A 27,091-nucleotide genomic window follows, 5' to 3' on the forward strand; every position below is an offset into this window, starting at 1 on the left:
TGAGTATGCGCCTGTGTTTGGTCTGGTATTCCAGAGCAGGTAGATGCTGAAAGAAGAGACAAAATCAGCTGTAGGCTGGGTGAGTATCAGCGTGACACCTAATATAAGCCAGCCTGAGTTTAAGCTCTTTAAGTATCCATCTCCCAGCCATTCTCAGGAGGGAGGGTACTGTGGGAGGTGGACTCTCATCTGACCCAGCACAGATGTTCTGTGCAGCGGTTGCCTCCCTGCAGCACTGTGCCTCCTGCAGTAAGCACCCCTCCACAGCTCAGCAAGGATAAAACACTTAGCTACCTTCCAGGGGCTTTATAAAGATTGTCTCTTCACAATGCTAAATGAGCACCAAGCATTATGGCAAGCCCCTGGTTAGCAGAAATGACGAACTCGTGTAGCATGTTTGGTAGACACTTGGAATCCTTCTCTTGGACCCCTGCTATAATTTATCACCTCTTCCTACTGCTTCCTGGGGTACAGAGAGGGAGCACCAGCACACACCAAAAACCGGCCCAGCAGGTATGTAACTTCTCAGGCACTTCAGCAATTGGTGGCTTTTCCATTATCTGGCTTGGTGAACTGGCTGGGCAGAGCTTCCTGCCACTGAGTAGCACAGCTCATGAATCTATCTCACAACCTCATCATGGATCTAGATTCGAGTCAGCAGCACTGAAACAACCCCAACAGCAGGTGAACAGCACCCACTGCACCTCATAAACATGGGGTTTAGGCCCCATCCTTGCAGGACCATGCTGAAATGCGGGTGTTTGATTTGATGGGAAAATGAATGAAGATGGAAACTCAGTGAGAACCTTCATTCTCCCTATTTCTGAACCCAACAGCTTCTACATCAATGGCATGCAAGTCCGAGGGCCAGAAGAGCCATCTCCTCCTCATGCGGGCAGGATGGCACAAAACAACATCAGAAGGTGCCTCGATTCCCCATTTCCTCGGGGAACCCTCGGGGAACGTCACCTCGCATCCCCTCCGAGAGGCCATAAGGAAGCCTGGCCGGGACCTGTGCTGGTTACGGGTGTGGAGGCAACTCCGGCAGCCCTCCCCAGTGGTGTCCGGACGAGTGCCCTGGGGAAGCGTCTGCCGCCTGTTCGGGCAGAGGGACGGTGACGGCCCTGGTCCCCCCGCGGAGGGGATCCTTGCGGGCTGGGCCCCCCGACACCGCTCTGCCGGCTCTCCCCAGCCTCGCAGCAGGGACCGGGGGGCGGGCAGCCCCGGGCGGAGGCGGCCCCAGCGCGGGGGGAGGCCGCTCCCTCCCTGCCCGACTGCCTCCCGCAGCCACTCCGGGCGGAGAGGCGGCACTCGAGGGCTCATCGCGGAGCCGGCGGAGCTGGAGCACCAGCCAGCAGCCGGGCGGGCAGCGGGGCACATGGCATGTCTGACGGCGGCTTTCTCCCTGGGCACCGCTTTGGTAAGGAGCTCGCTGCCCACCTCCGCGGGGTGCTGCGCGGCCGAGCCGGGCGAGGTGCGGAGCTGGGGGTACACGGAGCGAGGGCTCCGCGAGTAATGTCCCACTGTCTCTGAGGGACAACCGGGGCTGGTCGGTGGTCCCGGGGCTGCGTCCCGCAGCGGGGTGAGGGGCAGCCCCCGTTTGGCGGCGGGGAGTGTGAGAGGACGGCGGCGCTTGACCGCTAGTTACCTCAGTGCTGTCGCTAAGACAGGGGGGATTAGCGGCTGCTCCGAGCATGCTCCTTGCGCTGCTGCGCCCCGTCGTTTTCAAAACAGATTTGCGGAGGGACCGTAACCTTTGCATAATAGCCGGGGCGGCATGAGGCGGGCGGGCGGCTGGGCAAGGAGCGCGCAGAGCCCGCGGGACCGTCCTCCCGTTGCGGGCCGGTGGTTGGGCCTTGCACGGTGGGCGCCGGGAAGCGGTTCAGCTCCTTAGCGGCAGAGTAAAACTCCAGGGGAAGTAAACCTGCACGAAAGCGGCTGAGATGTGAGCGTAGCCCTTGAGAACATAGCGCTCTTCGTGTGTGATGCGCAGGGGGGTTCAAGTGAGTACCAGTTTGAAGGGTTTGTTGGTGTTAGCCCGTGTGGGGAGGGAGTTGGGGTGTGCTTGAGGAGTTTGTTACACATGGCTTGGGTAAGCCTGTGGCTGTCATAGCCATGGGGGTTGCCCATCTCTTTGCAAACAAAGATGATCCAGTGACTGGGAGCTGGTTCTGCCACCCCAGTCCCGGGGAGGATCCTCGCCCACGGCCGGTGGTCGCTGGAGAAGGCAGGCTTCTGATGAAGGACCGGCAGGACTCTGTCACTGAAAACAGGCATTTCAGTCCGCTGGGTCATTGAAATGGCTTGGTTTATGTGCCCAGAATAAAAGTCTCTGGCTTCATACTGCCAGAAGAATAAGTAGGTGGACAAGGACTTTGTCCAAAGGATATTTCTATTTGAATTGATTTGAACTAGAGAAACTCCAACAGTCACCTGAATGCTCAAGGTGACCGGTTCACTGAGAGTTGTTTTTTTGGATATTCCCTTTGGTGTGTGAAGTGGTTCTTCTGAACCAAACAGCTTATGAGTGACAAACCATGAAAACATTCAGGAAAGAATACTGCTAACTCATCTTCTCTTATTTTTTTAGGGAAGAGGGAGGTTCCCCTACTTTAATTGTTCAGTTCTAGGATGTTTTACATTACGCTTGTTATGTTCAAATTACATAACATTACAGTCAGCTCTGTAAGAAATTGGGAGTAAGTGTTACTGGATACCTGACCTTTAAGTAAGTTGAGGGCATGATTAAAATCTCCTGAGAGAATGAAGTAAGCAGAGCTGATTTTAACATCCACAAGTTGGGGCATGTGCATGGAGAGCAAGACGACCCTCGCTATGTAGTGGTTATTTAGGGCTACTTTTAAAACATTTTCCATCAGTGGTTATGTAGGACTTTTTTATAAATATTTTTCATCTGCATTCATGTCAAGTGACTGATCTGAGCAGCACTGTTTTTACAACATAAAGGGAAAGAACAATAACCGTGACAGAGGATGAAACTGGCACAGAGAAAAGGGGGCAATGTGACTTCTCAGTGGCATTGGAGGATAAGTAGGGGGAGACGGTGGCTTGACCTACAGTTCTCTGTTTGGAGGTATTCCAACACTAATGCCTTGAAAAGTAGTGCAGCTCATAGGTTTTCCAACAGTTAACCTTTGGGGACATGTAGGTTATTGGGCAGATGTGACAGCATGGAAAGCCTAGCACAAAAGAAGTCTTCTCCAATACAGATCTACATTAAAAATACTAATATTTTCTAATAAACAACTATGCAGATGTTGGGCCCTGCTTAGGACATATTCCAAACAACAGATGATAAAAAAACCAGCCTAACTCTTCAAACTTGTGTTTAACAGAAGAAAATTCATTATTGTTTCACTTCTGGATTTATACACAGCCTCTTGATATTGGTGCAAGGTGCCTAGACAGGTGAAAGTAATGGAAAAAGTTCAAATCTTGTATGCATAATAAAAACAAAGAGAAAGGCAGGCGGCAGGCCATCATCATGGTCAGGAGAGGAGAAGAAAGAGTCCAAAAAATGCCAAGTGGAATTACACTGAGTGCTACAATGGGCAAAGTGTAGCAAGAAGTATGGCTGTAAGCATGGAGCATTGACCTTACAATGTCAACAGTGCAAGTACTTTAGGAGGTTTAATATGTTTATGTAGCTGATAAGATTTCCATTAGGAATCACTGTCAAGCAAGGAAAGCGTGCAAGGATTTTGGGTGGAAAGCATTGTGCTTTTCTAACAGATAATCTAGAAAAGAAGTACTGTTCTAGGTTGCAAAGTCTCCAGAACTATCAGTGCAGGAGCAAGTAAGGCACAAATCATACATTTTAAAATTCACAGAAATATAGCTTGTGCAGCTTCACATTTATGGAATTACATGCTGATCCAAAGGAATGACAGCTCTTAGACTTTTTGAGTGGTTGTCTTTTGAAATGTCTGCACAAATAATTGTTTGGTATCTCCCTTCCCCCTTCAGCTCTGTCCCAGTACAAGCCCTGGAATCAGAGTAACTATAACCAAATTCTTTTGGGTGCATGAGAAACCAAGCACAATGGGGACTGAACTTACAAATCTGGTGCAAGAGTTACTCTGTTCTGACAATACTAATGTGCTGTGTATATACCCTTTGAGGGGTAACTGGTGCTAAAGGAACTGCCCTTTGTGTGCTGCTGAATGTGAGAGCTCTTTTACCTCTTCTGTCAAGACACTGGCAGAACAAACAAAAGATTGATTTTTGTTCCCCCTTTCACCTCTCAGTGCATTACTGTGCTGGATTCTTGTGTTACTTAAGTAATAATTCTTCTAGTGCAGAAGGTTTAGAAACATGTTCCTAAACAAAAGTCTGTGAACTTTGTCCATTCTCCAACTTCTCTTTAGAACAGCAGCAATTCTGCTTGTACCATGGCCGAGCCAAAGTCGGTGTGTGTTTCGGTGGATGAAGTAGTGTCCAATGGCACAGATAACCAAGACATTCGACTGATGAATGGACATTTTAAAAAAGTGGACAGTACTCTGACAGAAGCTCATCGTTTCTCCTACCTACCCCGCAGACCAGCTGTGAATATTGAGTTTAAAGAACTGTCATACTCTATCCAAGAAGGGCCATGGTGGAGAAAGAAAGGTGAGGAAAACATAATGTTTTGGTTAACATATAAACATTACTGCCCATGTGGGTGCTCACGCTAGGTGTAATGAATCTGTTGTGGAGCAAGTAGAGGAAGCACATTTTCAGAGTTGCTTTTTGCTTGGTGTCTTGATATACCCACTGCTTACACTTGACACTGGGGAACTTTTCCGGAGCCTGATGCAGTAGGGTGTGTGGCCTCTTGCACTCCAAGAAACTGTAGGTGCAATAGGTCATACAACTGCATATTGTTGCCTCCTAATTCTAAAGTATCTGAAGTAATTATAGTGTTGCTGTGCTGCCAAGTATCTGTCCTGTGATCTTGTATGTCTACAAGTTATTGTTGGTAGTGGGTGGAGCATGCAGTAGTTTAAAGACGGGGGTGAGGGAAAAGAAGATGCTTTTTTTACTTTTGCAATTGGCTGTTTTGTGAAATGGTTATTTTTTTCAATACTATTTCAGAACAGACAGCGTCGCAGAATTTCAGAAGGCATTTGAAACCAGGGTAAAAATTGTTCTCTTAAAGTGCTGTGTTTGGAAATAAATGATGTGAGCTATAGGAATGTCAGACCATGCCTGTCTCTTGTTGTTCTATGATGGATCTTTCTAAGCTTACCATTTCTTTTAACTGATGAAAGCACTGGCTATTGCTAGGAATGAGTCCTAGCATATTCCATAATAGCTAGGAGTAAATCCTAGAATTTAGTCAAGGACTAGGATGCTCTTTTGCTAGCTACTTTGCTAATAATACAGAGCAAAGAGTTCACAGTCTACAACACAAGGCACATCAAATGGATACATCTCAAGGAAGTGATGTGTTACCACTTTCACAATCCAGTTGCTCTTAACCATGGCTCTGAAACAGTTCTTCTGGTGCTGATTTACCAATGGCAATAAGGCAGGCATATTCAGCTCTCTTCTTTATATGCTCTTGGTCTATTCCAGTTCTGAAAGGTGGGTGTAGGGTGGCTCCATCCTTTTTCATCTGCTTTGCATGCATTCCGTTTATACCTTCATCTGCTTTGTGTAGCCATGTGTTTCGTAGAGTTTGTGTTTTGTGTGTGTGACTACTCATCTCCAAAATGAAAGCTAGGTTGTGCAGTAAATGACTGCTAGCACAAAGAAGTAAGCCCAAGACAAAATACTGAAATCTTAAGGAGAATTTTGTGTACTAAATGGTGTAACTGCTTTTCCTTGAGGAATTCTCTCTTAGTAATGTAAATTAATATGGTTGTGTGCTTTAGTTCTTTTTAAGAGATAAGCCCCTGCCAGTATGCTGCTTACCTGAGCCATACTTGATACCTGCACTTGCTCTGAATCTATAAATCCACTGGCTTAAAGGTTCTACTTGAAATTGTTTCATAAAGTACACTGCTGCTCTCTGGAAATTGTGTAATTATCACAGCACCAAGCCTTGAATAGTCTAAAAATGTGTGGTATGAAAAACACTGGAGCTGGGGCCGTGGAAGTGCTACTGTGTGTGGACAGCCTGTGCATACAATTATACATTTGTTGAAGGATGTGCTGACTTGAGGCTGTAATAGCTTTTTTTCAACATCAAAACTGTATGTACACACAACTGCCTTATTTTAATTATTGATTAAAATTGCATGTAGCTAAACTGTCCATAGGTGAACAACTTGATTTGGAAGCAACTTTTGTACATTCAGAATTATTTTTTATCTTGCAGAACAAACTCAAGTGTTGAAGTTTCCTCCCCCCCCCAAAAATTGAGCTAGGTTAAAGTGGCTCACATAAGATTTAAAACCTTGAGTTTTCTAACTGGATCTCTTTCTCATTGGCCTGAAATGATTGAGGGGTTCTATGCCAAAAACCCCTGTCCACATTTGCTGAAATGCCTGAGTGACATGGCTTGAACACAGTGGCACATCCTGGCAAAATGTTCTGCTGCTGAAAAAGACCTGTTGGGGTATTTAACTCTAGGGTGTGTCTATGAGTATGTCACTACACTTAGATATGAAAGAAGAGATTAAACTTTTCTTACCATCTATAAGGAGGAGTTCATATTCTCTCCTTACCTGGTCTTGCACCATACGTCTTTCCTCAGGCTGCTAAGGACAGCCGGGGAGTGGCTGTGAGGCATACTGCCTGCCAGCAGATCTTGACACTCTTCTGCTCACCAGGGATCTAGAACAGACTTGGGAGATGTACAGCTGATGCCAAGCTGACTATGAGCCAAAGTGTACTCTCACTGCAAGCAAAAGAAACCACATCATGTGTCACCTTTGAAGGATGTGGCAAGTTGTTATCCTTCTCAACATCAGTGAGAGCACAGTGAGAATAACATATTCAGCTTTGTGACCTCCAGATCAAGGTGTTAGGAAGCTGGAAAGGTTCTGTCAGAGAGGTTAAAAATTGGTCAGGAAGCCTGCAAAAAGAGGCTGAGGGAGCTGGGCTTGTTTGGTCTAGTGAAGGGGTATCCGGTGGATGATCTCATTCTGGCATACCACTAACTAGAGGGCAGCTCAGTGAAGCTGAACTTCTGTCAGTAGCACTAGATGATACCTAACAAGAACCAGTGGCCATATACTGGATGGCTTATGGTAGTCCTTATGAGATATACCTGTTCATCCCAAGGTTGGTGTAGCGCTGCAAAGGTCACCCAGAGTTGATGTGGTTTCTCCATGCAAGAGGGGATGCAGAAGATTTGGCTGTGCAGAGCCACAGCTGACTAGATCTGGTGGTGGTGGTCATATTGCTTTGAGTAGAAGGCTGGACTAGGTGACCTCCAGAGGTCTCTTCCATCTATGAGTCAATGAATTGCTAGTCAGACTATAGATATGTGCCAGAAACAAACTTTCCTCCCAGCCGTGTTGCCTACTCCAGGGACTGACACAACACATTGGTTTTAATAGAAATACATCAGAGAAATACAAAACTGAGTTGCCTGAATGGTTTCAAATGAAGGTAATGACCAAACTATCAGATTCCTTGAATTGTTCTAGTGGTTCTGCAAGTACAATGGGCTTGCAGATGAATGCTTCAGATGTAAAATGGTTTTGAATGTCTCTTAATCACTTCTCCTCCAATGGGAAACTGTGACTTAGCAATGGGCTTTAATCTGTCTCTGCTCAACAGAAGGGCAATATTGTGCCTCCAAACACTGGTGGTTGTTGTAGCTCTACACTTCTTGTGGGTTTCCTGTGCTAAAAGGATCTCTCATGGCTGTGACGTGAAATACTTAAATTTTTTATATATATATATATTATTTTTTTTTACAAGAATAGCAGAAAACAGACTCCTGAAAGTACAAACCCAGTGTAGGAAATATGACTGATTTTTAAAAAACAATACACTTGTATGCACAAGATGAAAATAAAAAGAGTGATGTCTTCCAGCTCGCATTGTTCTTGGGTGCTGGTTGTGGCAATAAGCAATAAAGGATGCTGTTACGAAAATGTGCCTTTTAAATGAATGGTGTTTCTATTCTGAAGCGGAGGTTGGAAAAAAGTTCTGCTATTTTTACATCATCCTCCGTGACTGTAATGAATTAGTTAAAACCTTTTATGAGTATTGGATTACAAAAGGAGAAGTATAGTTTCCTTGCAAAGACAGTTTGTGCCAGCACGTTGGGGAGGAATTCAACTAAAGAGCAACAGAAAAATGTACTCCCATCAGTAAAAATGCTATTTCAAAGTAATGTTAAGGTTAGGCTCTAAGTTAACAAAAGGAAGAATAATTAGTAATGCTGCCATTGTTTTCTGTACTTAGTTTTGTTGTTCAGACAATGACACTTATGGTGTGTAGCATCATTTACTTTTTATTAAAAGCCCAACGAAACATGAATTTGCATTGCTTGTCAACAACAAAGAAGCTAAATAAGTCATAATAGACTTCAAATTCAAATTTTAATTGATTTGTGTCTCAGCCTTAAAATGCCAAATTTATCTATTAAATCTCACTTTCTCTTCAAAAATAAGGGCATTTTCATTCTCGGATTTGTATGATAAATGCCACTTTATTCATTTTAATGAGGTTTGATCAGATTCATAGCAAAGATTGGTATAACTCTGGACCTGATTCACTCATGATGTAATTCCTTTTGAAGTCAGTGATATTAACAGGGAAGGAATCTGGCCGGTGAGTCCTTGATCAGAGCAGCTGTATTATGACCCATTTCATTCAGCAGGAGTTCTTACCAATATGGAAATTTGGAAAACGTTACAGAGGTAAATGTTTTGCAGGGTCTCAGATGACTTTTCCCCATAGAGCTTTTATGGAATTGGTCAACTGGTAGAATCAACTGTTTCTTCAGTTTTGAAGGAGAGAGATTGATCCAGAGATCTTGGGAGGTTAAGGGTCTTCTAGAACTGGAAGAATGTCTCAGTCTTTGAATCCAGCCTGTGTTCAGGCATGTCCCAGGGGTCTCCTGTGGGTCAGCAAGGTTCAGGGTTTGCTTAAGAAAGCTACAGGAGTCCTGGAGTGGAGACACTGATCAAGATCAAGACAAACTGGTAAAGCCAGAAAAACAAAACTTCAGCACCCATAGAGCCGCTGAGTCCGAAAATACCTTCTCCTTTCTTTTAGGACGTGGGAGCCAGCTGGCTTGGAGGGGAAGAGAGAGTCCTGTGTTAGATCCAGTGTGGGCTGCTTGAGTGTGGAAAAACAAGATCTGTAGAGCTTCAGAACAAAATGTGGCCAAAGTTTCACTGCCTTGTCATGGAGCCATTTATCTAAGGGTTGAGAAGGGGATCTGAAAGTGGATCTTATGTGGGCTTCTGAATTGTTTGTTTAAGTTGCAGTTCGAAATGCAAACCACAGAAACATATTGGTTTTACCAGTTTATGAACAAATTATAGGTACATGAGTTTGGGTACTAGAACTGCCTGAAAACTGTTTGCAAGAGGATTTTTGAGAAAAGTCAGTGCCTTAGGTTTCTGCTGTTTTTGTTAAAAGCAACATAATGTAGTTGAATAGAATGACTGCTTTGGGGATGAAATTAGGGGTAGTTCCAAATATGAATAGGGCATCACAAGTTCTTTGGAGCCTCCTGGCTTGGTCAGACTCATTTAGCTTTACTTTGAAAAGATAGATACATTTTATATACCCACCAGGGGATGTTTGTTCTATTGTTTTTTAGGTGGTTTTGCTATATATCATGTAGGATGGAAATCCTGTTTCTACATAACTTGAGTGCATCCAGGAAGAAAGTAGTAATAAATTTCAAAACTCCACAACTCAGGGATTACTTTTTTTTTCTCTCATACTTGTCAGTATTCATGGTTAATTAGGCAACATTTTAGTTGGAAATTTCGCCATTGTTATTTTTAGTACTGTAATGACTCATTTGTGCTGCACTCACAGAGCGTAAGTTCTGTTAGGATTTGGTCTGTAGTAACCTTTGAGGGAATGGGATCCAGACAGACAAAATGCAGCCGAGGGGGTTTTTGGAGTGGTTTAGTAGCAATTCAGAATGCATGCTCAGCAGAAAATGTGATATTTTCTGTTAATTTGGGTTTGTTCTAATGGCTCAGATCATGTGGAAACAATCAGCCAGAGAGGTGCTGTCTTCTCTGTCAAGGTTGTTGCTTCATAGCTTTGAGATTCAGCACATTAAACAGCAGGAGTGGCAGGAGAGGAAGGAAGGACCATGCTTATTCTGGATGACTCTTATGTCCAACGGGGAAACATGGAGCCTTTGGCAGTTTGCTTGATATTCATGAAATGCAAAAATGGTCATCACAGTCTGAATTACTGTCATGAGAGCATGCCTACATTTCAGTTAGGAGGTCTGTATATTATGTTAATACTGATTCCTGCATAAGATGGAAACTTAACCCCCTGTCAAATCATCATCGGAGATTTAAACAGACTGGGTTTTGCTGATTTGCATCGGTGCTCTGTTACAAGTTAGTTCTGGTACGCGCACTTAAACAGACCTATTTCTTTTTACTTAGGCTTTTTTACTGCATTCTTTCTGTGACTTCTTTTAACAGATTCCCCCCCGCCCCCCGCGAGATATCCGAACACCCAAGGGGGGGGGGGGGGAAGGGAGGGGGGGATTTGCCCTAAATTATTTGCTAATCCATGCTGGAGGAGTCGGAAAAAGCCTGTCCTCATGCCCAGCAGGTGCACTGCGGTAGAGGTGCCGCATGCACGGTCTGGGTCTCTCCCGGCGCGGTTACTGGCGGGCAATGCACTGCAGTAACCCGGCGGTGATGCTTGCAACGTGCAGCCTGGGCCCCGGTTGGCTGATCCGCGCGCTGTTGCTAAGATAGGAGGAGAAGATGCAGAACAGTAAAGAGCAAAAACCACTTCCCGAGAGAGGGTTTGGGTTGGGGTGGGTTTTTTCTGCCTTTTCTCTGACAGATGGGTTGTATTGTTTGACTGCTTTGTCTGAGAGTGTGTTTTCATCTTGGAGAGCAGGATGTGTACAAATTAAGATCCGTATGTTAGAGGGAATAAACAAGTTAAGCTGGTTGAAATGAACTGCAGTACTAATAAAAAGCCCTTCAAGCAAATATTTTGTGGATTCGTTTTCAGTGACTTAAAATGTTTCACTACTTTCATAATTTCACTAACATGGTTTTTAGCAAGATTTCTCAATGCATGCTTCAACCTTGTTAAAATCTCTGCCGTTTTTTCTTTTAACACTTAAGCTCTCTCATGGTGACAAAAATATACCAAGTAATCACTGCTACCAAATTGTTCACAGTTTTTTATTAAGTGATACATAACTCTTCCTAGCAACTTCTTGCATGGGTTGTATAAAATAGAGGTTACTGGGGACAAGTCTTGGTCAGCCTCTTTCTCTGATCCTTCTACTGTTTCCCAGCTGAGTATGACCTTACTTCAGCATTACTTATTTTCCTCCAAGGAGAATGCATTGTTATTGTTGTGGGTTTGTTTTATGTTGTGGTTGTTCTTTTTTTTTTTGTTTGTTTGTTTGGTTTTGTTTTTTTTTTTTACCTGGAGCTTTTTTTGGAAATATGTTTGAGTTTGATTCCGTGAAGTTGGGTCACTGAGACTTTGTGTGAGTAGAACATATTCTTCTTCCTTTTGCTTTTTAGTTTATTAGAACTAAATAATACAATGACCTGTTTTTCATTCTAGCTAATGTTTTAATACTAGTTGCCATTGTGAAAACTTTTGGCCGAGGAAAGAAGTTTTAGAACTGTACCAATCAAAACATTTCAGGGTTTATATGCCAGGGACGTGGTGATGGCAGTGGTGATGATGACTTGTCAGGAGTTTGAGCTGTGGTCTCTGCTGTTTCAATCTCGCAGTAAGCATGTGGGATGGCTGTAACTCACCTTGACAACCCTCCACTACAACTTCCTGTACACTGAGTGGGATTTGATGACATGCTTTGCTGTCCTCTGCCCATACGCAGTCATGTCTTGCTCGAGGTGTTGAGGAGCTAGAGACAGCATGTACCATTGTATGGGTGTACTTTTTCTATATTTCAAAGTAACGTTCACTGCATGGTCTGAAGATATTTGAAGTCTGAAGGAAACTGAGGCAAGAGTCATTTTGCAATTGAAGGCTTCAGCCATCATATGATTGATCAGATGGTTGATCAGTAAAAGAAAAATCACAAAAGCAACCATGAACAGAAGCTAGCTCAAGAGTAAAAGTGCTGTTAAGAGTCCATTTTTACCTGTGTATTTACATGCCATTTTGGAAGGTGCCTTCTGGAAGCACGGATGTTTAAACTTACCTGCTTACTAAGGTAGGTCTTTTGTTCTCAGGGGATTTAATGTCCCAGAGTTCAGATGTGTATTCTCTAAAAAAATTAATTGCTTCCCACTTTGCTGTACCGTTGTTCTTGTAGGTAAACTGCTGGCTTTGGGAAGTCAGAGTTGAGGAACATGATACCACTCAGAATGTGACAGACCCTCCCAAGGACTACTCAACTGCATTATAATTCACAACTCATTAAACCGACGGCTACATTTGTCCTCTATTAGAAAACAGTGTTTGGTCTTACTATTAAAATTATCATCTCAAGACTTAATTGAAACAACACACAAGGAGAATCCCAGCAAAATTTGCATGGTAGTTTAGCACATGGCAATGAACTGATTTGGATTTATAATTAAAGCATTGCAAACTGATGGGCGGGTGCTCAGTCTCAAGAGGAATGTCCCTGAGGCAGAACCTAAATGAAGTAGCCAAAAAGGCCATGCCTTATCCCCAGAACTTCTGTGACTTACACGCTTCTGAAGTATGTAAGGATATATGGCTAACATAAGCTGTATAAATGACAAAATAAGACAAAAATAAGCTGGAAGTTTAGGTCAGCTTGCCATTGTGAGAAGTTAGAGAAAGTCCACCTGGCCCGATGTCCTTTCTTTGACAGCAGGTAGAGCCAAATGCTTGGGGAAGAGTTCCAGTGCAGGCAAGTGTGGAGTAGTGTTTCCCTGGGTTCTTGCAGCTTGCAGCTCAGAGATTTTCTGAACTAGGGGTAGTATTTTTGTGTTTACTAGCTCTTGATGGATTTTTCCATTGTAAAACCATTAATTTGCTCTCTGAACCTAAGTGAGCTTTTAGTGTTCATGCTGTTACCCTGCTATTTACCTCCTTTTTCAAACCATTCAGGAGTAAGGTGGACAGAACACAGCCCAGTAAAGATTCCCTGAGACTCAGGGGTAAGCTTTCTTTATTGATTGACCATTGTGCCCTACTCTTTTGTTTCCTGTTGATTCATCTGCTGTCTCATTTATTTGAGAACTGGCTATCTACCTTCTTGTCAGATTAATTTATTTAAGAACTTTAATAGCAGAACTTGTTGAAACATGACATTCATGTAAGATGACAAAATGGCCCTCTTTTTTTAGGTATTACTTCCAGAAGGCATCACATGCAATTTATATTAAGAAATCTTGTCATTTACCAGAATTCTGTAGTAATACTAGAGACTTCTGTATAAGATCTGCCCTTTTTCTTTATGAAAAGCATAGGCACAGTAGCAAGCTGAGGTGTTTGGAGTTCCCATTGCTCACCAGTCTGCCGGCTTTGAACCTAGAAGCTAGCAATTTTGGTTTGCCACTGTTGGTACAGAGGACATTGAAACCACCATCCCTTACTTACATTGTGCCATGTAGAAAATTTAGTTATCTAATAGAAGGTAATTTGCAAGCACACTTTTAGTTCCTAGGACTGGCAGAATCCTCCTCAGTCAAGCACAAGACCAAGGTATAGCAGGCATCATCTTGATCTCAAAGCCTATGTTAAGTAGGAAATGGAAAGACTGAAGGTCCCCAATTATATTCAAACATAGTCACTTTTCCACCAATCTTCAAATATATGAAAAGAATATATAATAAAATATGCATGGAGGAGTTACTTCCCTTTTCAGACAGTTCTTTAACTTGCTCATCCCTGAAACAACATGCTAAGTGTACTGGAAATGGGTTATAGAAGGCCAAGCAATTTTAATTGTTTTCAGTACCTGTTTAAATCTCAATAGCTTTCTACAAGTAGATGTTCTTATATATGTTTCACCTGTTCCTGAAATAATTATCAGGAGGCCTACTGAAATATACCATTGGTGACGATTCAGGTATTAGAAAATGCTCCCTTATGAATTATGTGCTTTAGTGTAGATGTTTAATTTGGTCTTTGGATACTTCCTCTATAAGAGAAGAAGATTTTTGAATGAATATCTGATACAGAATACAAGTGGTAATATAAAATACAGGAGGACTTTTGCAGTGTAATTATCTCTGGAACTGAGGACTAAATAGTTCTGTCTAGGAGATGATGTGGCTGGGAATGCATGCTGCAGAATGTCTTGAGTCATGCTGGGGGAACCTTTGTAACTGCATTTCCCAATTGGACTTTCTTCTTGCTGTTAGGCTTGTATTCTCATTTACAGTTCATTTAGGTGTCACTGATTTCAGAGGGAGAAGCAGGTGCACCCTGAAGACTTAATTCTTGTCAAAGGTGATACAGATGAAGCCATCCAAATTCTGATCAGGAAGAAGTATGTGGAATCATATAGTAGTCAAACTGAGTTAACTGCTTCTTTGTTCATTTTTTGTTACATATCTGTTCCAAGAAAAATAACAGCAGAGACCTTGGCTTTACAAGATAATTTACCATCTGCCTCTCATCTAGTATCTACAGCCTACATCTTTTGTATAAGAATCATACTTCTTCCTGCTTTGCATGTTTAGAATAATAACAAATGCTGTTTATAATTGCAGTACATCTGCTACAGGAGAGGAGAAGGTGGAACATGTAGTGGTCAGGTTCTTGGGTAACTAAGACCTGTGCTCTGTCTCTTGCAGACAAGAGAAATTTCAGATGAAGTGATGCACCTGGTTAATAATAAAATTTAAAGAAGAAAAATCTGAGGTTTTTGATACTCTTTTTAAGCAATAAAGTTAAATTCTGCCCTGTTGCATCTATTCTCTGCTTGTGGAAGGAGTCAAGTGCATGAGGCTGCACTGACAGAACATGGCTAGTATAATTTTTTCAGTCATAATTCCGTTACTACCTGGAATGCTTCAGAAATTAAAAGACTGTAATAGCACCAGCATGGCAGGGCTAAAATCGGTAAATGAGTACACAATTAAAAGGTAGGGGATTGAAGATACATAGTTGCTATTAGAGGGAGGTCAGTTTTTTTTTTCTGGGTGAAAAAACTATGAACTTCAGCCAGCTTATTGAATACGAATATTGAGGCCCAGCTGTCTAGAAGAACTATTTGAGGCTTATGAAGCTGAAGCATGTGGTGACTGTTTGGGATGGAGCTCTTTTTCCTTCTGCGCTTGGAAAGGTGAAGGTCATGTGCTGCCACCAGTGAAATATGAGTCAGAAAAGCAAGTTAAAAAGTGGAGGGGTGCATGTGTGCACAGCTGAAGCCATGACAAGTTACTCTTCTGGATTTTGGTTTTGACCCTGACTCTTGGAGAATTACTAAAGGAGAGTTTGCCCCAGAGGAGCAAATTGACAGTGAATATTAAGCGTGCATAGGCTGAATCAGAGACCTTTCTGAAAACCAGTTGGGTCAGATCTGTTTTGTAATCAGAACTGCAAGTTCTTCACAACAACAAGTTTGCAAGAGCTTCTAATTGTGGTGACTGTAAAACAAGACTTGGCAGTAGCCAGATCTGGTGGGGCTTTGGGACCAGAGAGGATTACTCCAGCCCCACCCCAATTAGTATGTGGCAGCCTTGTTCTGTATTTGCAGGTCCAGCAGATAACAAGGCAGGGCAGGTATTCCCAACAGGCACATGTGCATGTCCGTACATGCAGTGCACTCAGCCAGCTATATGGACCAGCACAAGGACAGAAGTACCTTTAGAGCACCCACCTAAACACAGGCAAGACAGCACTTGTGCAAACCTGACAACAGTGTGAACTGTTGGCTCTCTGCCATTCCTCCCTGCTGGCTGCTTGTGGGTTGCACACAAACACAAGGCAGGTTTCTGGACAGTTTGGACACTGCTAATCCAGTCACTGGCCCAGACTCTGGTCTTCTCCAGTTGTTGGTACCTGGACCTGCAAACCGTCAGGTTTGCAGTCTCTTGCTCCAGTAGCTGACATGCAAACTTCTGTTACTCACTGGTGAAACTGTCATGGTAATTGCTAGCATTCATGCACATGGGCTCACAGTAGAGCCTGTTCATGCATCTGTCTCCTTTAATCTCCTTTTCCATCTGTTTTTTTCAGGCTTGTTCCTCCTCAGTCCTTGATCCATCCCTTTTTCTCCCTTTGACAGTTCCCCTGAACATCCTGTCATAAGTATTTCTCACTGTCCCTAATTCCCATAGCCAGCCCATGGCTGGTTTTACACCATCCCAAATTTCTGTTCCCCCTGCATAACATCATAAGTCTATTACCCAGCTAAGCCATTGCCCCCTCTGTCTTGCTTGGGATTCCAAGGAGAGAATTTCCTTCTTCGTACATCTTGGTGGGCTTTTCTCCAAGAACAGCAATCCTGTACTTTTCCTTTGAGCGTCTTCAGACTGACTGATTCAGGGGTCTGTGTATGCTGGGTACATTAGTAGGGTTGTTGCTCTGAGCCTCAACTTGGTCTCTGTGCTCAGTGTGACTGGCCTTCAATTTTGTAGCTGAGCAAAGACCATTTTTAGACCACCTTGGCTCATCTGATTTTTCTAAGCTTTCCATTTTAAAATAAATGAAATTGGCTGGCTGGCTGGCCAGTCACTTGTTTAAGCCCATGGAAAGTTTCCCTCTGATGTAAGTCATCATTGAAGTGGAACTTAGACCAGCACATTATTATGCGTGAAAGTTTCAAGAAGTTGTGGGTAACTGCAAACAGGGAATCAAGTTGCTGCCACTTGTGATTTATTACTCAGGTTCTGCTGTCCTAAAGACTGAGTTATGACTATGTGTGCAAGCTGCTATATCAAAAAAGTCAGAGGAGGTTGACAGATACTCCTGAAGAAGGTTGACTACTTGATTTCTTGTCTGGGAAAAAGATGATGTAAACCTCAAGGAGAAATACATTACCTGTAGTCGTAAGTCTATGAATCCTAGGATTACTGTAAGACTAAGTGTTCATAGAGAATGATTGTGTCTCATCCAGTAATTGTATGACACCTGGGAACACCAAAAGAAAGATGAAACTTCAGGATATTCATAATAACAATATATTAAACTTTATATATTAATATGAAAATATATTATACTCCTTAGCCTCCAAACAGAAGTATTGGCATCAGTCTCCTGAAAACCATATACTCTAAGTACACCATGTACTCTTGGAAAATACACACAAATAAATAAAAATAAAGCAGGCCCTCCCATACAGGACATGGCTGAGGCATTTTAAACCCCAGCATTTCATTCTTACAGGTGTGAAAGGTATGATAGGTAGCAAAAATAAACTCCCCAAGAACAGTGAGTTGGGACAAAAAGTGACACACATTGTGCAATAAAGAAAACTAGCATTGAAGCCAACCTACAGCTCATCTCAGATGTCCATACTATGCCACTTTTAAAGTACAGGGCCAATTGAACTTTGAAATCACCACAATAGCATAATGGATAGTTTACTCAAGGAGCAGCTACTGATAGTCTTCCAGGAGTGTTGTGTTATGATTGGACATTTTGGACCAAATTTATCCATGGTACAAATTAACCAAAATGAGTAAAGCTTGCTGAAGGAAGAGTAATACCTAAACCACACTTCTTAACTTACTAGTATGGTTTTCTGCTAAAACTGCATTCTAAATAATGCAGAAGCTAATGCAGTTCACGTGGAATGTCAGTGTTGAGTTGAATGTCAGAGAGCAACCACTATGCTGTTTGAGCCAAACTAGACTTTTGACTATCAAAATAATAAAGCAAACGACATCTTTTTCCCACTCCTTCTTATCACCCATACTTTTAACCTAAGAAAACTTGTCCTGACTTGGACTGCAACTCCTGTCCAGATGCTCAGCAAATGAGAGAGTGCAAGGCATGTTTACATTGGGGTGGAAATGTGTCAGGAGACAACATCTGATACAGGCATGTCTCAAAGCATTGGAAACCCGCCTTTTAGAGTGCAAAGAGTAGTGTATTGCTTCTTACCAAGAACTGTAAATTTGGTTTAGTGGTTTATGAGTATACTGCATATGCATTGTCTTTACATATGTAAAAATATGCTCAATATAATGTATAGATGCATCTAATATATAGATATGTGTAAATATAAGCATGTGGGTGTATATATACATACTATCTCTGTTTTCATATATGTATATGTGTATAGATGCATATATGGTCAGCCACTCAGGTATGTTTATTTATATACAAAAACTTACTGTGTACCACTATAACAGATATTTTGAAGATAACAATTTATAGAGGTGCCTATTTCTCCTCCTTTGTAGTGACATAATATCACAATTAAAGAAAAGCAGTAACAACCTGATGTTTTTTAAAATGAAAAGCAAGAGAATATTAGTTGCTTGGAAGTGGTTCAAGGCTGTTGCTACTGGATTAACAGCATAACAAGCTAAAATAGCAGGAAAAATGGCTGCAGAATGGAAGCTGTTTTATGTACCTGAATGCCAGCAGGTAAAGAATGGCATAAAGAAAAGAAAGCATTTTGCTGGTGCTTTTCAATAGGACTTACTGCATTACGTAAGTTATTTACTGCTCTCAGTCATTTCTCTCGTAATCAGATTCCTTATGCTTTGTTCTTCTTTTCTTTAGAAGCTCTATGAAAGAATGGGTTGGAGCTCTTCTGTGTATCAGCAGTGGGTCCAGTTCATATGTGTTTGGGCAATTTTGCCTCTTCATAACTGCTGACATCATTGTCTGAATTTCCTTCTTTGATAGCTGAGCATTATTGCAACTCACTTTCCTGCTGGGTGTAAAGGAGAGTATGCTTACATGACGGATGTGTGCTTCTTCTCTTTGTTCAAATAGTGGTTTACTGTTGACAGAAAACTCAGAAGGAGTGTGTATCTTGGGGTGCAGAAAGAAAATACAAATCTTTTATGCAGACAACTGGGAACATGTGCTTTGACTTGAAAAAGCTTCTGAGACAGTGGTGCAAAGAACAGGAATATGGTAGAGATGTTCGTCTGGCTGAGATTCTTGGGGGCTAGAAATGTACCTTGCAAGCACCAAGGAGGGCAAGTAACAGCTTCCAAGATTTGCAAATGGAGGGCACTTCCCAGAAATAGCAGTATGCACACAGTGGGTGTCCATGTTCCCTTGTGGCTGCATTTGCCTTCCCTGAGCACTTCTGATGTGGGGAAGAGAAAAGGCTGATGGGGATATTGGCTGGTTATGGTCAGCCTTGAGAGGATCCACTCTCTGTGCCCCTTACACTTGGCATATCTTGGTGGTGTGAGCAGGAAGTACTCTGTGGTGTCTTCTTCCCAGGGATGAAGGGAATGGAATGGGGTGGCAAGAGCTGACATTGCTGTAATCATCTCTTTTGCTAGTCACACTGTCACTAATACACCTCAGGATTTGTGTGAATTGCCCAGGGTGTTTGAAAAGATTGTCTCTTCTGTCTCTTCGCTAGCTCCCCTAATTATCCACACTTGTAGCCATTCTGACACTAGAACACATAGGAAGAAGTTGCTCCAAATGCTTCCAGGGTGTTTACAACTGTACACAAGGCAAGGAGATTGAAGATACAGTCAAGATTAACCTCTCCTTTTGTACTGCAGTATCATTATCTAATTAGATCAGAAGCAAAGCCCTGTGGCTTAGTCAGTATTAGAGCGTAGGCACCCATTTCAGGAGAAAGCCTTAAAGAAGAGCAATCTTCAGCCGTCCACCTACACCATTTTCTTTGTGGCTTTGGAAGATGGAAAAAGTGACAGATGTAAACCTCCCTAAAGGCAGTTGCATGTTCTCCTTCTGCACATTGTCTTTAAAGAGACTCCTGCCTCCTGAACCACTGGCTCGTGTATGATCCATGTGGGGATCCCTTGTCTTTTCTGTCCCTGGGTTGCTGGGGCAGAGACAGAACAGCCCTGCTGGAATTCAGTGGGTCAGACCCTGAGGAGAGGACCTGCTGGTTTTGAATCACCCATGCTATTTTATCGCCAGCACAGGTAGCCTTTATCAGGGAATTTGGGCTGTCATCAGCTGGATGGAGTGGGAATGGGAGGGAGTGGAGGATTCTTCCCAGTTGCCAGAAAAGGCCATTTACCTGAACAAGGACTCTTGTCACCCAGTAGTTAGTTGCTCTGCCCTACTGCAGAAAACGGCCAAGATAGTTTAAATACATGGAGCTGGTGCAGCTGAGGACCCATTCTTGAGGTTTATATGCTCTGGGACTCTTGTCTGATTTTCTGATTTTGGTAATTTTCAGTTCTGAAATCACTTTCTGGTTTAGGTTCAGCAAACTTCCCTCTAGAAGAATATGTCTTGTGCAGTTTCCCCAAGCATTCTTCTGACATAACAGATGGTGGGATTTTTGTGGGCAAAGACAACCTGGGGGTTTGATTAAGTTTTGAATTTATGTGAAACTAATCCCAGTGGCGTGACCTTGGCTTTACTGACATATAAGGGTCTTAGGGTAGTGCTTTGGGTTCCTGTAGGAAAACATACGATAGCAAACCCTTTCATTGTATTGGAGAAAATTTATTGTTAGCAAATAAGTGGAGAATGTGGGAGAGAACAATGGAGTAGATAGATTCTGTCCTTGCTCCAAAATCTTGATCTTTATATTTGATGTCATGGGACCATGAGTCTGACCAGGGCATCTGGAGGCTACTGTGTAACAGTAATATCAACTGTAAGATACACAAGAACTCTTACAAATATTACAAATACAGAAGTAGAAACTCATCTGTTGGGTGCTAGTAGAGCTTAAAAGCAGTTGAGTTTCACTTAGGTCTTCATTGGAAGTGGTGACAGTTTTAACATGTACATACAGAAAAGTAAAAAAGTGGTATTACACTGAAAATGTTGCGATCTAATGGCAGAGCAATGTTCTGTACTTGTGCTGTTACCCACGTTGTTGCAGCCCCTGTCAGCTTAATGTAATCTCACTGTTGGCACAAAGACAGAAAAGACAACTGGTGGTGCATTCACCCCTTGTACGTGATTGTTGAAAGCACTTAGCCAGCACTGAACTGAAAACTAGCAACTGACTATTGGAGCTGTGCTTATTCTTCCATTTGTGCACAGGGTACAGCTGTCATTACTTTTCCTTGCTTTGTCACAAACACTTAGAAAAAATGCATGAAAACTTTATGCTTGTGCATCTCCCATATGGCACTGACTTCACTGCCCACAGGAGGACTGCCTTGTAGCATGGCATACTACAGTTGCTTTATCACTGTGTGTAATGAAGCTGCTTGTCTCACACTGAGATTTAGGTATATCAGTTATTTTTAAAAACATGGATTGCATAAACAATCATACCTAATAGATAGTAGACAACATTTTTCCTTGCACATCCCATAGCAGTGAGAGACAGGCTAGACAGTCACATTCACGTGTGTTCATGTAGGTTTCTACTGTGTAAGAGGCTGTGCCCGTGTTAGACAACAACCTAGGCTCTCTTTATAGGCAAAAGATTTCAGTGACAGTGGAGTATATATTACTATTCATTTAATCCAAAACTATTTGAACAAGCAACTCTCTACATTTACTAGGAGGAATAGCTGTGATGGGGTGGCCCCAGCCAGCAGCTGAGCACCCAACACAGCCACAACTCCCTCAGTTTTCCTCACCAGAACAGGGGGAGAGTCAGAAAAGCAAAAGCTGAAAACGCATGGATCAAGATCAGGGCAGTTTAATAAGTGAAGCAAAGCTGTGTGCGCAAGCAAGCAAAATAGAGTTTATTCACTGCTCCCGTTGGCAGGCAGCTGTTTAGCCGCTTTGTGAGCAGCATGTGGAAGGGTCAGTATAACCTCAAACATCCCCTCTTCCTCCCCATTCCCCCAGCTTTTATTGCTGAGCACACTGTCATATGATATGGGTTATCCCTTTGGTTATCTGTCCTGGCTGTGTTCCCTTCTAGCTTCCTGTGCACGCCAACCTACTCTAAAAAAAGAAAGCTTTGACTTTGTGAAAGCATTGCCCAGCAATAGCCAAAACACATTGTGTTATCGATACTGTTCTAGTCGCAAATCCAAAGCACAGCACCACAGGGGCAGCTTTGAAGAAAATGAACTCCATCCCAGCCAGACCCAGTAGAATAGCTCTCATGCAAACGTTTACATTGCAGATGTTTGCTGCTGGTTAAAATAAATCCCTATAGAATCACAGAATCATAGAATGGTTAGGGTTGGAAAGGATTTTAAGATTATCTAGTTCAAACTTCCGAGATATGAGGTCCTGATATATCAGTATTCCTATGTAGAAGGTTTCCACCATTTCAGTCTTGGAATCTTGCAGTATTACTGTGTGTCTAGATTGTCATGAATCCTTGCTTTTGATCCCTTCACCTGTGTCAGCTACTGAGCTAGAATAAACCTTGGTTGCTGTATTGATTTTAGTGGTACCCTGTTGTTTTGCAGGAACTGTGTCTGGAGAATGCTCGTGGGTTTTAGGATTAAGGCATGGGTTTTGAGAAGACAAGGATGTTGTTCTAACTGTGCTTCTTCATTATTTCATTTAAAGTGACAGTATTTGCAAGAAAAAACATGTAAACAGCCTGGACTGTCATCTGCTTTTTCTTTCTTGTATGTATGGGTGTGTTAAAAAATGACTTACAGAATCACAGAATCCCAAGGGTTGGAAGGGACCTCAAAAGATCATCTAGTCCACCCCCCTGCAAGAGCAGGGTAACCTAGAGTACATCACACAGGAACTTGTCCAGGTGGGCCTTGAATATCTCCAACGTAGGAGACTCCACAACCCCCCTGGGCAACCTGTTCCAGTGCTCTGTCACTCTCACAGTAAAAAAGTTTTTCCTGTTGTTCACATGGAACCTCCTATGCTCCGATTTACACCCATTGCCCCTTGTGCTATCACTGGACATCACTGAAATAAACCTAGCTCCATCATCCTGACACCCACCCTTTACATATTTGTAAACATTGATGAGGTCACCCCTCAGTTTCCTCTTCTCCAAGCTAAAGAGACCCAGCTCCCTCAGCTTCTCCTCATAAGGGAGGTGTTCCACTCCCTTAATCATCTTTGTGGCTCTGCACTGGACTCTTGACTTAACAGTCATATAGAAGTCACACAATAAGAGAATAAAGAAACCTCAAGACAAGTCAAGTTTAATTTCTCTAGTAATGTATTCAACCAGATTTTTTTTTTTTGGTCAGTTTAGTTGGTGATCAGGAAAAAATGGAAATATCATGACTTTAGAAAACAGAAGTATTTTGAAATATGGTTTAATCTAATTATAAGGATGTGAGAAGACCAATAGTCTTTATCTAAGTGTCTCTTACTAGTGATATACATGAGTCTTCAGGCCACTAACATAGCTAATTTATTTTAACGGATTTCCAACATCCAGCTTAAGTCAGTCCATAGCTTACTCCTCTCCATTTTATTGAGCAGTTGAATAACCTAGTTGTAAAGAAGGACAAAAAGTGTCAAAAGAAGTTACAGGTGTTACTGGGAGATAAACCAATGCAGAGATAAAGTGTAAATGAAAATACTATTAGCACAGAAGGTCTCCTAATGAACCTATAATGAAAATCCCTCTGGAAATTTTTTATATCCTCATGTCATTAGAAAATGGTAGTGCATCAGAGTAGAAACATTGTTTCCTCACTATATTTTTCTGACTATATTTTCATGGAGATTTGTTAGGTCGAGGACTTTCTAGTTAGGAAGAGAGAAAACGCAATCAAGCTGATGATGAGGGTACTTGAAAATCTAAGAGACACAAGTTGTAGTTCTTAATCTGATTCAGGGGCTTAGACTCGGTTCATCCTCATCTCAGTGTGTTCCCTTGGTCCCTGGAATGGCATGTTACTGGTTTGTAAAAAACACAGCCAATCAAAAAATCTGCCACCAAAACTCAAAATTGAGTTTTCTCTCTGCGTCAGAATAAGAACAAAATGGAAATTTGAGGTGGAAATCATGCTTTTGTGAAATGAGTTATTGCTTCCCAACTTGCTTTACTAGTATTTTATTTTTTAGATAAAATAGAAAAGACAGGATTTCCAAAAAGCTGGATGATTCTGATGCCTTTTTTAGTATGTTCAGAAATTGGGAATTAAAGTTCATTAGCCTTTTTTCAAAACGTCACATAATTTTAATACGTACATTTACATTTTTTTTGGTATGTGAAATGAGCTAATCAATTTGATGATACTTATACTGCAATCTAAGTGCATCTGTCAAATCACTTCTAGTTTGTGTGTGAAATGTCAGCGTTCTCCTCTTGAAAACTCTCATCTTTACATGGGACATATTATTGATAGAGCATTTAATTGCTTAGCATATGTGGTTAGCAGCAAGAGTCAAGCTTTGTTCACGCTACTCTATAAACTTCAGCTAATCCATAATATAAAAGCTGGAGCTTTTTAAAACAGGTAGAAATTTAGTAGTTTATGGTAGTTCGATGGATGTATTTCCCTGCAAGGCTGCCAACTTCTCCAGTTCTGAATTGAGGAAAAAAGCAGAAATTAGATTGCTGAAAGGCTCTCATTCTAACTCATTTTCATTCCAGAAGCAGCAGTGCCCTGTGCAGTGGGTTTTGTTTGTAACATATTCAGCACTGACATGCTACAGAAGATGATAATTACTTCAGTGATGTTTAGAGGATTTTATATTTAGTTTGCTGACAACGAAAAGTATTTTAATTTGGGCAACTTCATTAGTGTAAATATTCAAGACGAGAGAGAAAAACACAGTTGTTCCAAGTAAGATGCGAGAACTGGAGGTAATCCAGGGTTTATTTCCACACACACATCAGGTTTTCCTTTATTTTTACATTCAGTAACATAGGTTTTCTCTGTTACTAGATTAGTGCTAGAATTAAGTAAACATACTATCCTGTGTTTCTGTTTCTTGGAATTCTTGAGAGTGCTGAGGAAAAGTGGGCAGAATCAGTATGGCTGTTTCTGAAGTCTGAAGCTCTTTTGTCTGGCCATAGGGATGTCCTGCTGCTGTAGGAGCTTCTTCAGTCTCAGCAGTTCTTCTGAATGTGACTGGTTCTCATTTACTGAGCTCTTCCAGTTTTGGAGGCCAGTTGCTGACGTATCTATCCCTGTGTCTGATCCTGGGTGTGTAAAGTGGAATTAAAGATTCAATGCACGAGTTTAAAATGTTTTAAAACACTTCTGATACTTGCTTCTGAGTGTGTTTCAAAGGATCTTCTTGGCTCCCAGTATTCCTTGGCCTACTGGTGGGAAAGAATGGGATGGGAGCAGCAGGAATACGAAGAGGTGGAAGTGCAGAAATTTGCAGTGCAGAATTAGTTTGAGAGGATAGGAGGAAGCAGGAGGAGGATGTATAAAGGTTGTTCAGAAGGTCAGATGGCTGAAGTGCTCAGCAGTTCCCAGCTGTAACTCTAGAAAACCCCAGGGCCTTCCTCTCTAGCCCTTGCACAGGTAGATAGGAGGAGAGAGCCAAAGTTTTACGTCTGCTTTTTTACCGTCCTGCTTTCATGCTCTGTGCATGTGGGTGAGGAGAGGCTGGGAGGAGGAAGAGTGCAATAGTCAGAAATGTGGTAACTGGGCAGCACTGTATGAGACCCAAAGTAGTCTTCTCTGAGGGAGGAAGTGTTTCTGCCTCCCTTGCTTGCAGAATGACCCAGCTGGATCTGCACTTTGAAATAAAGGCAGATGGGGCAGTTCAGTTCATAAAAGCTGCTGGGCTACTTTGGAGTATCTCCTACTTGAAGATTTTTTCAAAGGGAAAGGATGTTGGAAAAGGTTCTGGTTTTGTTTGTAAGACTGTGAATAATACTATTTGTGCTTTGAGGAATGAAGGTACTGCAATTACAAGAAATTGCTTTCTGCCTGACTGGAATACGTAAACAGCTTTCATCTCTCAGCGTGTATGTATCAAGCTCGTGACTTCAGTTTGTCATTCGAAAGAATGTGTCAGCCTTTCTTTTTGGATTGTATTGGCTCTTCTTTAGTCAGGAAAGACCTTTCAACAGAAACAAAGGCAATTAAAAAAGGCAGCAAAAAGCAATTATCAGACAAGTATTAGGCTATGGATTTTGCTTTGAAAAGATATTTCCACTAGATTCAGAAGAAAGACAAAGCTGTACGTCATTCGTACATGGGATTTTTTTTTTCACTTTTATGTTTCCTAAGGGTTGAAGATAAATTAGGGTAGCTATTTTCTGTGCAGCCAAAGTCGAAGCTATGCCCCAGATCTCCAAATGCTTCGACATGTAAATACTGCCTCTGAAGCCATCAGGTCTTGCTGCAAGTACAGATTTATTTGCATTCATCTTTGAAGGTTACTTTCGTTCACTGACCCACTTAATTGTCATTCTCTATCCTCAGTTGCAGGCATATGGCTCATGGGCATGCGTATGGAAGATGAACAGCTTTGACTCTCTCAGGCAGAAACGTTCAACAGAGAAACCGATAAGAACTGAATCTTGCTGTGGATGTGTCTGATTAATATTGATAGGCAGGACCTGCATATAATGATAATCATCTTGTAAGACTCAATAGAAGGCTGTAACCTTGCTGTAGGACTATACAGAAAAGGTGTATACAAGGAAAGGCTCAGAGTAGCTGTTCCAATGGGACTGGTGCTAACCCATATGAGGTATTTATTCCTTTAACAGGAAGAGTGTCTAGTAGTTACCTTGGCCTGTTAGTGGTATGATGAGTTACTTATGTACTTCAGCTCTGCTTTCTCATAGCTGTGCAGAGTGTAGACCTAAAGGGGCCTGGCACAAAACCCATTCATCTCACAGCATGGTGATGAGATATAATCAGCAGTTGCAGGAGCAAGTACTCAGAATGCCACTGACTCCTGCTCCTCTGTACTGTTGCAGAAATACATGTTTCTTTTTACAAGAAATTCTGTAAATTCTGTGTCTACCTGCAAGCACTTCAGTCGCCTGTTACTTGTTGATTCCCTGTACATAAAATACATCTTGTTTATAGAGAAACATTGCCTGGCC

The 27,091-nt window shown here is 42.1% G+C and overlaps 1 protein-coding gene across 1 annotated transcript in view; it reads left to right on the forward strand.

Moving 5' to 3' along the window:
• Positions 1 to 1,205: 1,205 nt before the first annotated feature.
• The window catches only part of ABCG1 (ATP binding cassette subfamily G member 1), a 49,932-nt gene continuing 24,046 nt past the window's right edge, over positions 1,206 to 27,091 (forward strand). Inside the window, exons 1-2 of the mRNA XM_061359208.1 lie at positions 1,206 to 1,420; positions 4,389 to 4,632. Coding sequence (XP_061215192.1) covers positions 1,379 to 1,420; positions 4,389 to 4,632 — 286 coding nt within the window. The 5' untranslated portion in view covers positions 1,206 to 1,378. The remainder of the gene's footprint in view (positions 1,421 to 4,388; positions 4,633 to 27,091) is intronic.

The sequence above is a fragment of the Neopsephotus bourkii genome, unplaced genomic scaffold, assembly GCF_033783945.1.
Source record: "Neopsephotus bourkii isolate Nb327-2 ecotype Australia unplaced genomic scaffold, CSIRO-AGI_Nbou_v1 NB_962, whole genome shotgun sequence".
Taxonomy (NCBI): domain Eukaryota; kingdom Metazoa; phylum Chordata; class Aves; order Psittaciformes; family Psittacidae; genus Neopsephotus; species Neopsephotus bourkii.